Raw genomic sequence first — 12,240 nt, 5'->3', positions numbered from 1 at the left:
ATACCCATAGAGCAGTGTCCGGGTCGCGGTAGTCGGATTGCTGGCCATCACATCCAGGAGCTGAGGGATGCGAGTGGTGGTCGAAGTCAAGCATGTCATTAGGTCGTTGTGGCTCGGCAGACCTTCCATCTTGTCACGCTTCACTTGCATCTGGTGGATAAGTACTTTTCTCTTCAGGGACTTCAGGATGGCAACTACTTCCCGTTTGATTAAAATCATGTCCGTTTGGCTGAGCCTGCTCCCCTTGCACGGTGTGTCGGCCATGTACTTGAGAAAGTGTGATATATTCTTGATGTAGAAGTCGGAGGTCGTGACCTGAAGGCTTGACTTCATCAGGCTCCGGGACCACCCGCGTATCCTCTTGAGATCCCTCAAAAAGAGCCAGTCAGACAGGCGATTGAAACCGTGTGCCATGAAACTGAGGAACGACTTCACTCTGCTTAGTTTGGAGACTGTGTTTTCCTGGAGCCTCACTGGTGGGTCGATACCTGCATAATGCTCCCGGTATCCTTGCAGATACTCCTCTGTGAAATATAAACAGTACTTTAATGACAACACATGATGTGTTACAGAAACTGCATGTGTCACATAGCCAAAACACTTACCCATGATCCGTGGGAATGTTATGTCCCGCATTATATTTCCCCGGCCCCTGCCCCGGAACCAGGGGGAATTTATGGGAGGGGAGGTTGACGAGGCCTCGGTATGGATGGATGCAGGCTCTGAGGAGCTGGATGAATGGGTGTGAGAGCCAGTGGGGGACTTGCTGCAGGCGGGAATGGGAGACGTGCTGCAGGCGGGAATGGGAGACGTGCTGCAGGCAGGAATGGGAGACTTGCTGCAGGAGGGACCTTTCGACTTGGACAGCCTCGTTGGTGTCGACTCTGGTCGGGGTCGTTTCTTCAGAATGACCCGCTCTCGTTCCTCCCCATCGAACGCGGGCATGTCCCCGGCCCGCTGATCCATCCTCTGTCGCTTGTCCTTTATCCTCTGCTGCAACTTGCAGCGCAGGGATTTCACCTCAGCAGCATATATGTCCCGCTGAGCCCTCACTGCGTTAGCCTCCAGCCTCCATTCTTTGCAGTCCGGGTTGTCACATTCATTCACCGGGGACAAGGGTGGAGGTTGTGACAGTATATCGTCGTCTGCCACCGTGTCAACAGCCCAAGCGGTAATCATTTCTATTGTGGGGTTTGTCATTCGGAGTTCATAAAGCTCCTTCTTGGCCACTGTCATTTTCATTTGATTTTGAACCACATGTAGTTCCTCCCGGGCCAGCTCAACATGGTCTCTGGCCAAGTGGCGATCCAGCCTTGTGCCGTGGTACTCGCATCCCAGAATGGTACAGGGATGGAGCCTAATGTTGGTCCGTCCGTTGGCCAACAACAGCAGAATTTTTCTTTCATCCAAGTTACGCACACCATGGTTCCTCTGTAGGTGCTTGCTCAGGGCACGGTAGGAGCTATTGCAGATCGGACAACGGACCGCCATCCGACCTGTATTCTTGAGCATTTCGGTACCGGAAAATGTCACCAGAATCGTGGGTAAAAAAGAAGGAAGCGTGAAAAGACTCACGAAAGACGCACTCAGCTTATTTTCAAATCTGTGTTTGTTTTCATTTGCATCATGGTGCGGTGTCCCATTTAGGCACTCGTTAGGCGGGCAGAGATCCCTGTAATCTCCCCTCACGTTCCTCCAGAGTCTGATTCTCCCAAAGGATACCCGACAGTTTCGGGTACGACCCAGAGGGCGCACGGTGGACGGCCAGGGCGAGGCCGCCACACCGCGCTGGAGTCAGGGTCCCGGTGAGGCGCAGGACGGAGCACCCGGCAGTAGCCTCCAACAGACCCCCGCGCGGTTCCCTCATCCCTCAGAAGAGGTGGAGAGGCGGAGGGGTGGGTCTTTTCATCTGCTGGCGGGTTGCCGGGATAACAGTATCCTCCGGGGAGGCATTGAACCCTTCTCAACTGCCCCCCGGAGGAGGCAGGGGAGTCAGGTACCCAGAGGGTGGACGGCCAGGGCGAGGCCGCCACACCGCGCTGGAGTCAGGGTACCGGTGAGGCGCAGGACGGAGCACCCGGCAGTAGCCTCCAGCAGACCCCCGCGCGGTTCCCTCGTCCCTCAGAAGAGGTGGAGAGGCGGAGGGGTGGGTCTTTTCATCTGCTGGCGGGTTGCCGGGATAACAGTATCCTCCGGGGAGGCATTGAACCCCTCTCAACTGCCCCCCGGAGGAGGCAGGGGAGTCAGGTACCCAGAGGGTGGACGGCCAGGGCGAGGCCGCCACAACCAGAGAACCAGAAAAAAGGGGTGAAATGGGAAAAAAGTACCCCAAAATAGTGTTCCATAAGGCGGGTAGAGTCCCCTGACAACTCCCCATACCTTTCTCCAGGGTGGGAACAAGTTTAAGTCAACTTTTGGAAGAACCAGAGAAAAGGGTGAAAATGGATAAATTGTATCCGAAAATAGTGTTCCAAAAGGCAGGTAGAGTCCCCTGACAACTCCCCATACCTTTCTCCAGGGTGGGAAAAAGTTTAAGTCAACTTTTGGAAGAACCAGAGAAAAGGGTGAAAATGGATAAATTGTATCCGAAAATAGTGTTCCAAAAGGCAGGTAGAGTCCCCTGACAACTCCCCATACCTTTCTCCAGGGTGGGAACAAGTTTAAGTCAACTTTTGGAAGAACCAGAGAAAAGGGTGAAAATGGATAAATTGTATCCGAAAATAGTGTTCCAAAAGGCAGGTAGAGTCCCCTGACAACTCCCCATACCTTTATCCAGGGTGGGAAAAAGTTAAAGTCAACTTTTGGAAGAACCAGAGAAAAGGGTGAAAATGGATAAATTGTATCCGAAAATAGTGTTCCAAAAGGCAGGTAGAGTCCCCTGACAACTCCCCCTACCTTTCTCCAGAGTCGGAAAAAGTATAAGTTAACTTTTTGGAAGAACCATAAAAAGGGGTGAAAATGGATAAAATGTATCCCAAAATAGTGCCTCTTGAGGCGGGTAGAGTCCCCTGACAACTCCCCTTGCATTCCTCCAGACACCAGTTTGAAAACTTAAAGTTTTGTGAGAACCATGATTGGGGGTCCTCCAGGCAACAATTTCATCCGATCCAAAGTGCTCATGAGGCGGATACATTCCTCCATGATTTCCCCATCATGTGAAAATAGCTCGTTTTTTTCTAAGTGCTCTCAAAAACCGGGTTTCCGATTTCGTGCAGATGGTAGCTTGGAAAAGATGAATGAAAATTTTGGACGGAGGAGGGGAGCTCTCGTTTCCCCTCTCCGTTGTAAATTGCAACGGGGGAGTGCAAAAGTCTCCGGGGCTTCGTTCCGAAGCGCCGAAGACTTGACCCCCTCCCCCGTTGGCACTTAGCCGTTTTTCAAGAATTTTCAAAAACTTCATTTTTGATTATTTTAACATATACTTGACCGTTTTCTTTACTTTTTTTTGCTTTCCACGGGTGGAGGCGCATGGCAGGCCGCATATGAGCTTCCAAATTCGGCCTGGAACGTCCGGGAATTATGGGTTAAGCTCCATATACTGACGACTCCCATTAAAAGTGATTGAAATGTACAGGAATCTGTCCATTTCAATCACATTTGACGACGCATGCAGGGTGACCCTGGCTACACTTAAAGGGGGTATACTTTGCGGTGCTTTACCGTCCGCCCATCAGCACCCATAGTCGGCCTTATTCACAGCAGCAACACCCAACCTCCATGGAGGATTTTGCTCGTGCCCCTGGCTACACTTAAAGGGGGTATACTTTGCGGTGCTTTACCGTTCTCCCATCAGCACCCATAGTCGGCCTTCTTCACAGCAGCAGCACCCAACCTCCATGGAGGATGTTTCTCGTGCCCCTGGCTACACTTAAAGGGGGTATACTTTGCGGTGCTTTACCGTCCGCCCATCAGCACCCATAGTCGGCCTTATTCACAGCAGCAACACCCAACCTCCATGGAGGATGTTTCTCGTGCCCCTGGCTACACTTAAAGGGGGTATACTTTGCGGTGCTTTACCGTCCGCCCATCAGCACCCATAGTCGGCCTTATTCACAGCAGCAACACCCAACCTCCAGTGGAGGATGTTATCATGCCCCTGGCAACACTGGTAAACACTGGTAACATATGTCTAGCCGCTGACAGGAACTTGACATCGGAACTTGACATCGCATTTCCATTGAGCGGACTCCCGTACATGGGAAGGGCAAGTCCCACGGTACCTCCGTTCATAAGGCTGACATTTGCCTTACCTCCTTTAGTGCCGCCAGGGCAAAATCAAGAGTTGCTCCTCCTGCCGTATACAGGCAGTAGCCTTGATATACGCCCTTTGGGCACCCCCAGGGCACAGCAACTTCGACGTGCCATACTCCTGAATGTCAAAGCGTGCCAGCTGGGTAGGCTGATTGAAGTGGGTTTGTGGAAGGACCCCGGGCGGGAATGCCACATTTGCCCAGAGAGTCTCACCTCGGGCATGTATTGTTTATGGAGAGGACATGCACCTCCCCGACTCGCTTCCCTGAGGCTATGGCAAGCAGAAATGCTGCCTTTGTGGGCAGCCACCTAAGCCCCACCTGGGCCAGGGGCTCGAAGGGAGGAGATGATAGGGCATCCGGCAGCAAGAGCAGGTCCCAAGCCGGAGCCCTCGGGGTGCAAGGGGGACGCTGCCGTAAAGCCCCTCTCATAAAGAGGGACACCGACCTGTGGCACCCCGCCGTGGCGCGGTCGACCCGAACATGTCGGGCAGAATCGCAGCCACATAAATTTAGAGTGGAGTAAGAACGTCCACTATCTAGAAGGGACTGTTGTCTAAGCAACAATGTACATGCTGTCCCCAAGGAACACGCACATGCTTGCTCCCCAGTTGGGGTAGAAAGTGTGTGAGTGCAAGCTGCACGGCCCGAAGCTCTAGCACGTTGACCTGGCGCGCACTCTGCTGGGCAGACCGCTGACCCTGAACGGTCCTCCCCTGCCGCACTGCACCCCACCCTGAGAGACATGCACCTATGGTGATGGTCTCCTGGCGGGATGGGATGGTGCCCATGGGCACGCCTACCAGGAGATAGGCCCTGCCCCTCCAGCGTGACGGAGAGTGGAGCAATGCTGCGACACCCTGACTTCCCTGTGCCTGTGCTACTTGGTGTCCAAGTGAAGGCTGTTCAGCCACATCTGCATGGGGTGCAACGACAGCGGGCCTAAGGGCCCAGCGGCCGAGGCAGCTGCCAGTCTGCCCAAGGGCCGGAGGAACTGAATATAAGGCACCCTCTTGCCCGGCCCACGTGGAAGTAGGCATCCCTCGGTTGAGAACCACTCCACCTGTGCGTATGCAGTAGTCACCATATAGAATGGCAGCACCTTCAGGAATCTGTTGATTCCTCTGAGGTCCAAGATCGGGCGAAATCCGCCGACTTTCTTGCTCACGAGAAAGTATGCCGAGTAGAACCCCCTGGCTAAGCAGAGGGTCTTACTGGGTTGATTGCGTCCTTGGACAGAAGGACGGACAACTCTTGGCCCAGAGGTAGGGCCCCTGCCGGATCGCTGACGACTGTCAATTAGACCCAGCCGAAGGCTAGGGGCCGGAGCTGCGGTCCGTACCCCTGGGTTAAGGTGAAAACCACCCAAGGGACGGAAGTACAGACTGCCCAGAAACTGAGCTGCGGCTGGGAAAACAGCCGCCGACCACCCCCGGGATTTCAGGGCCCAGCCCCCCAGACCCTGGAGCCTCTTGGGGGGGCTCCGGTAAGGCTCTGGGCCACGAAAGTCATTGGGAGGCGGTTGAGTGGGCCGCTAAGACCTCTGCAGACCACGCCTGTAATCCGGCGGCTGAGTGCGGCTGCTAGAGCGGCCCCTGGGCCTGCTGGGAGTGGGCACAGGTCTGCGAGGACCCGAGTGCTGCTGCCTGGTCTGCCTAGCTCCAGTGCCTCCAGGGCAGCTGACTTAAACAGCTCCCCTGGCTCGACTGGTACGCTACGGAGGACTCTTAGTCAACCGAAGGAGGTGCGTCAGCCGAAGGAGGGGCGCCAACCGAAGGAGGCGCCCCTCGGGCTCAAGAGAAGCCATACAGGCACTACATGAATGAACCATTCTGTAGGTAGCCAGATGCAGCGTAGCCGGGAGCGGGTGCGGGAACACAGCCTTCACCAGCTACCTGCTTAATGGAAAGAGTAGAGCGTTGCTGCTACTCGCCGAACAGAAAGAGGGATGTAATTACACCCACGTTACCGGCAGAGGGAGCGGGAGCGAGAGCACTGCCTTCACCTGGCTGGATTAATAAACACAGCAGTTCAGCGTCTACCAGGAGCGGGGGCGAGAACACTGCCGGCTGAGTTAGAGACGAATGCCAGATGCAGCATAACCGGGAGCGGGTGCGGGAACACAGCCTTCACCCGCTACCTGCTTAACGGAAAAACAGGGCAGTTCCGCGTCTACCAGGAGCGGGGGCGAGAACACTACCTTCACTGGTTGAGTTAGAGACGAATGCCAGATGCAGCATAACCGGGAGCGGGTGCGGGAACACAGCCTTCACCCGCTACCTGCTTAACGGAAAAACAGGGCAGTTCCGCGTCTACCAGGAGCGGGGGCGAGAACACTACCTTCACTGGTTGAGTTAGAGACGAATGCCAGATGCAGCGTAACCGGGAGCGGGTGCGGGAACACAGCCTTCACCATCTACCTGCTTAACGGAAAGAGTAGAGCCGCGCCACTACTCGCCCAACAGAAATAGGGATGTAATTACACGCACGTTACCGGCAGATGGTAAATAAGGCAGTTTACCAGGAGCGGGGGCGAGAACACTGCCTTCACTGGCTGAGCTAGAGGCGAGTGCCAGATGCAGCGTAACCGGGAGCGGGTGCAGGAACACAGCCTTCACCAGCTACCTGCTTAACGGAAACCAGACAGTTTAGCGTCTACCAGGAGCGGGGGTGAGAACACTGCCTTCACTGGTTAAACTAAGACGAATGCCAGATGCAGCGTAACCGGGAGCGGGTGCGGGAACACAGCCTTCACCAGCTACCTGCTTAATGGAAAGAAACAGGCAGTTTAGCGTCTACCAGGATCGGGGGCGAGAACACTGCCTTCACTGGTTAAATTAAAGACGAATGCCAGATGCAGCGTAACCGGGAGCGGGTGCGGGAACACAGCCTTCACCAGCTACCTGCTTAACGGAGAAACAAGGCAGTTCCGCGTCTACCAGGAGCGGGGGCGAGAACACTGCCTTCACTGGTCGAGTTAGAGACGAATGCCAGATGCAGCATAACCGGGAGCGGGTGCGGGAACACAGCCTTCACCAGCTACCTGCTTAACAGAAAAACAAGGCAGTTTGGCGTCTACCAGGAGCGGGGGCGAAAACACTGCCTTCACTGGTTGAGTTAGAGACGAATGCCAGATGCAGTGTAACCGGGAGCGGGTGCGGGAACACAGCCTTCACCGGCTACCTGCTGAACGGGAAGAGTAGAGTGGTGCTACTACTCGCCGAACAGAAAAAGGGATGTAGCTACATCCGCATTACCGGTAGAGGGAGCGGGAGCGAGAGCACTGCCTTCACCTAGCTGGGTAAAAATTAAGAAGCTTAACAGTATACGCAAGACGTTAGCCGAGCGGCTGCTGCTAACGATCAAGCGAGATCGAGTCAAATAACACACATGTTTAAGACCAGATAACTAGCTTCTAAAGAAGAGAACAGCACAGAGCCGTAGTTACAGCAGTAACCATGGCCAGGGCTCACACGGCATCTAACTGTAGTTACAGTAGTAACTATGGCCAGTACTTACACGGCTTAGAACCGTAGTTACAGTTGTAACTATGGCCAGCACTTACACAGCATAGAGCCGTAGTTACAGTAGTAACTCTGGCCAGTACTTGCACGGCTTGGTACCGTAGTTACAGTAGTAACTATGGCCAGTACTTACACAGCATAGAGCCGTAGTTACGGTATTGCCTATGGCCAGTACTTGCACGGCTTGGAACCGTAGTTACAGTAGTAACTATGGCCAGTACGTACGGCTTAACCCCGTAGTTACAGTATTAACTATGGCCAGTACTTACACAGCTTGGAACCGTAGTTACAGTAGTAATTATGGCCAGTACTTACGGCTTAGTACCTTAGTTACAATAGTAACTGTGGCCGGTGCCTAATAGTGTCAGCCAACGGCTGCCCACTAGACAATATAATATTGGGAGGGTGAAATCCTCCTTAATGGCCATACATGCAGAGCACACAGCACACACAGTGAAGATTGTTCTCTGCATATCGTCCTAGTGCTAGGAGTCTAGTACTAGGAGCAGTAAATACAACGATATAGCGCTACTGCAACCATACCATGCGTTTACCGGGAGCGGGAGCGAGAGCACTGCCCTCACCGGCTGAGTTAAATAATGAAGCTTAACAGTACATGCAAGGTGTTAGCCAAGCGGCTGCTGCTAACAATCAAGCAACCAAGTCAGAACACAATGTTAAGACCAGATAATTAGCTTCTAAGAAAGACAACAGCTCGCATAGAACCGTGCCTGGTTACAGTAGTAACCGCACATGCCGAGCACACAGCACCCGCCGTGAAGATGTTCTCTGCATATCATCCTAGTGCTAGGAGTCTAGTACTAGGAGCAGTAATACAACGATCTAGCGCTACTGCAATCAAACCCTATGCTACCGGGAGCGGGAGCACTGCCCTGAGTTAATAGTTAAGCTCAACAGCAAGGTGTTAGCCAAGCGGCTGCTGCTAACAATCAAGCGACCAAGTCAGAACACAAATGTTAAGACCAGATAATAGCTTCTAAGAAATAGAAAGTACTTACCTTACTTTCTGCATCTAAACGAAAAATGGGTTTAAAGTATAACCCTCTGGGCTTCCATACTAAATTGAATGAGGGACGCAGCCAAAGCTGGGACTCAAATGCTAATGATAGCTCGGGCACAACGCCATAAGCAGAACTTTCAAAAGAGCATAAGGGCAACTTTATGGGAGAGGAAGCGGGAACACTGTCGTCACCAGAAAGTCTAAGCCACAAAAAATAAGACGGTAATCAGGACAACTTGGCTGGGAGAGGGTGCGGAAACACAGCCATCACCAGCAACAAGCTGACACAAACCTGTCTGTCGAGGCTCTGCACAGCGCACAGCCGGCCACAACTCCTGGAGGACGCGTTAACGACCCGTAGCTCCGACTGTCAGTCGCGAAGCTGCACGCGGCCAGCTATTTGCAGAGAAATCCCTCAGATCAAACGTTCAAACCTGAACGATGTAGGCTACAAAAATGTAGCCACGGTACCCTCGCGCAGCGAGAAGATGAAAGGAACAGATCCTCTGACGACACCGGCTGATATAGCCGGTGTCACGTGGGTCACAGGTGACTTTGTTGTTATTGGTACTCGAGCTGCGCATGCGCGCGATGGACATATCCAGTGCTAAAGCACCGCCTCTGGCGGTCAGTAGGGACGAAATAGAACCACTATTTTCAATTTGTGGGGATAAAGGACGCACAAAATATTATGGTCAAATGTAAACAGTGTGCAGGACACATCGAATAACGCATTGTCCACATCGAATAACAGCAATGCCAATCTCCTGGAGCACCTAACTAATGTATATGAGGCTATAAAACTAGTCGCCAAAGACCCCACTGTCTCAACCACCGGCAGTGACCCAGATGGAGCAACACCATCTAAACAGCCAAAAAACGATTTTTTTAAATCGCCATATGTCACCCAGAGTCAACTAAACAGATTGATTGCTGAAAATAGTTTGTTTGTCTTCAGTGTCAGTCTGACAGTTTATTATTTATATAATTGTTACTGCCAATAGAGTGTAGTTCTTGTTTAATTGTTACACAGCCACAATAGTGTAGTTGTTGTTAATGTGTACACTGTGGTGATTGACATTATTCACCCACGGATCTATGGGTTGAGGTATTGTTCTGCACGGATATTTTAGTGAACCAGACTTCCTGTTTCCGCCGGTCTTCGCTTCCCGGGAATGAAGTTGTGTACAATGGTTTTCTGATGCTAAATAAAAGTCTAGCTTGTACCTTTGATACCCCGCCTCCGACTCCCATCTCTCGGCACCACAACACTGCCAAAAGAGTGTAGTTGTTTTTCAAATAAAATCAAGTTTTATTTATTAGATTTAGATTTAGATTTAGATTTAGATTACTTTATTGTCATTACAAAAATGCAAGCACAGTGTAACGAAATTTAAGGATGGTCTAACCAGATCGCAAAACAGTCAGTTACATACACATTTATCAGAAGTATATACCAAAAAAGAATGATACAAAAATAAAGGTAAATAGATGGGAAATGTATAAATAGGAATAAATACACAGATAATAATAAATAAATACAGTGAATACAGAATTGCGCTTCAGCACAGCACACGACAACAACTAGGCAGTATGGGACAGCGTGGGGTTCATTGTCAGCAGTCTGACTGCTGAAGGGAAGAAGCTGTGCGTAGTCCTGTTGGTTCTACCCGGGAGGCTGCGGTAGCGTGTCCCAGAGCGGGTGCCACGTAGGGGGACAAACAGTGTATGGTTGGGGTGGGAAGAGTCTCTGATGATGTTTCGTGCCCTTCGCAGGCACCGCTTTTCATAGACTGAGGCTATGGAGGGGAGTGGCATCTTGATGATGCGTTGTGCGATCTTCACCACCCTCTGCAGTGATTTCTTGTCCTTGACCGTGCAGTTACCGTACCATACAGATATGCAGGTAGAGAGGATGCTCGCGATGGTGCAACGGTAGAAGTTTATTAGCACCTGGGAGGATAGGCGGAGTTTTGCCAGTTTCCTCAGGAAGAAGATGCGCTTGTGAGCCTTCTTGACTAGGGCTGAGGTGTTGGTGGTCCAGGAGAGGTCCTCCGAGATGTGGACTCCCAGGAACTTGAAGCTGGTGACCCGCTCAACCTCTTCTCCACTAAGATGGACTGGGGAGTGCGTGCCGTCTTTGTTCCTTCTGAAGTCCACAATGACCTCTTTCGTCTTCTTGGTGTTGAGAGCCAGGTTGTTGTTAGCGCACCACTCTGCCAGATGCTCAACCTCTTCCCTGTATGCCGTCTCGTCATTGTTGCTGACAAGCCCGACCATTGTAGTGTCGTCTGCAAACTTAACGATGGTGTTTGAGCCATGTACAGGTTTGCAGTCATGTGTGAAGAGGGAATATAGGAGGGGACTTAACACACAGCCCTGTGGGAGACCAGTGCTAAGGATGAGATTCGAGGATGTGAGCTTGCCTATTCTAACATGCTGGGGTCTGTTTGTGAGAAAGTCCAGTATCCAGTTGCAGAGGGAGGGGTCGATGCCAAGGTCACTGAGCTTGGTAATCAGTTTTGAAGGAATGATGGTGTTGAATGCCGAGCTAAAGTCAATGAACAGGAATCGTACGTATGTGTTGCTCTGATCCAGATGGTAGAGGGCAGGGTGTAGTGCTGTGGAGATGGCGTCATCCGTACTCCTGTTCCGACGATAGGCAAACTGGTAGGGGTCAAGTGTGGGTGGGAGGCATGATTTAAGCTGAGCCAGGACCAGCCTCTCGAAACACTTCATGATGGTCGATGTAAGTGCCACGGGTCGGTAGTCATTAAGGCTTGTTGGAGAGGCGTGCTTGGGAACAGGCACAATGGAGGTGTATTTGAAGCACGTGGGGACTTTTCCTTGGGCCAAGGACAGGTTAAAGATGTCAGTCAGGACCCTGGTCAGCTGCTCAGCACAAGAGCTGAGTACACGTCCGGGGATGCCATCGGGGCCAGCGGCCTTACGTGTGTTTGTCCTGCTCAGTTCAGCATGCACATCTGTGGTGGAGAGTGTGAGGGGCAGATGGTCTGCAGGGAGAGTGGCCCTAGTGGCTACCTCATGATTGACCCTGTCAAAACGAGCATACAAATAATTAAGCTCATCTGGAAGAGAGGGGTCAGTGGACGGGGGGGAGGCCCGGGTGGGTTTGAAGTCTGTGATGGTCTGTAACCCCTGCCACATGCGTCGGGGGTCAGAGGTGTTAAAGTGCTCCTCAATCTTTAGCTTGTGGCAGTGCTTCGCCCTTTTGATGCCCCGTTTCAGCTCAGCCCTGGCTAGACGGTAGTCCTGCGCGTATCCTGACCTGAAGGCGGTGTCACGTGCCTTCAGCAGTTGGAGGACCTGCCCATCCATCCATGGCTTCTGATTAGGGAATATTTTGATCTGTTTGGTGGTGGTGGCATCACTGATGTAGGTGTTGATACAATCCAAAACAGAAGAGGTGTATGCGTCAATGTCT

The 12,240-nt window shown here is 52.1% G+C and overlaps 1 protein-coding gene across 1 annotated transcript in view; it reads right to left on the bottom strand.

The window, feature by feature from the left end:
- The window catches only part of LOC139434937 (uncharacterized), a 5,465-nt gene extending 3,715 nt beyond the window's left edge, over nt 1-1,750 (bottom strand). The window contains exons 1-2 of the mRNA XM_071205162.1: nt 606-1,750; nt 5-524 (exon numbers count right to left, since the gene is read on the bottom strand). Coding sequence (XP_071061263.1) covers nt 5-524; nt 606-1,512 — 1,427 coding nt within the window. The 5' untranslated portion in view covers nt 1,513-1,750. The remainder of the gene's footprint in view (nt 1-4; nt 525-605) is intronic.
- Nucleotides 1,751-12,240: the final 10,490 nt, after the last annotated feature.

The sequence above is a fragment of the Pseudochaenichthys georgianus genome, chromosome 13 (assembly GCF_902827115.2).
Source record: "Pseudochaenichthys georgianus chromosome 13, fPseGeo1.2, whole genome shotgun sequence".
Taxonomy (NCBI): domain Eukaryota; kingdom Metazoa; phylum Chordata; class Actinopteri; order Perciformes; family Channichthyidae; genus Pseudochaenichthys; species Pseudochaenichthys georgianus.
This window is presented reverse-complemented; position numbering and strand designations above follow the sequence as displayed.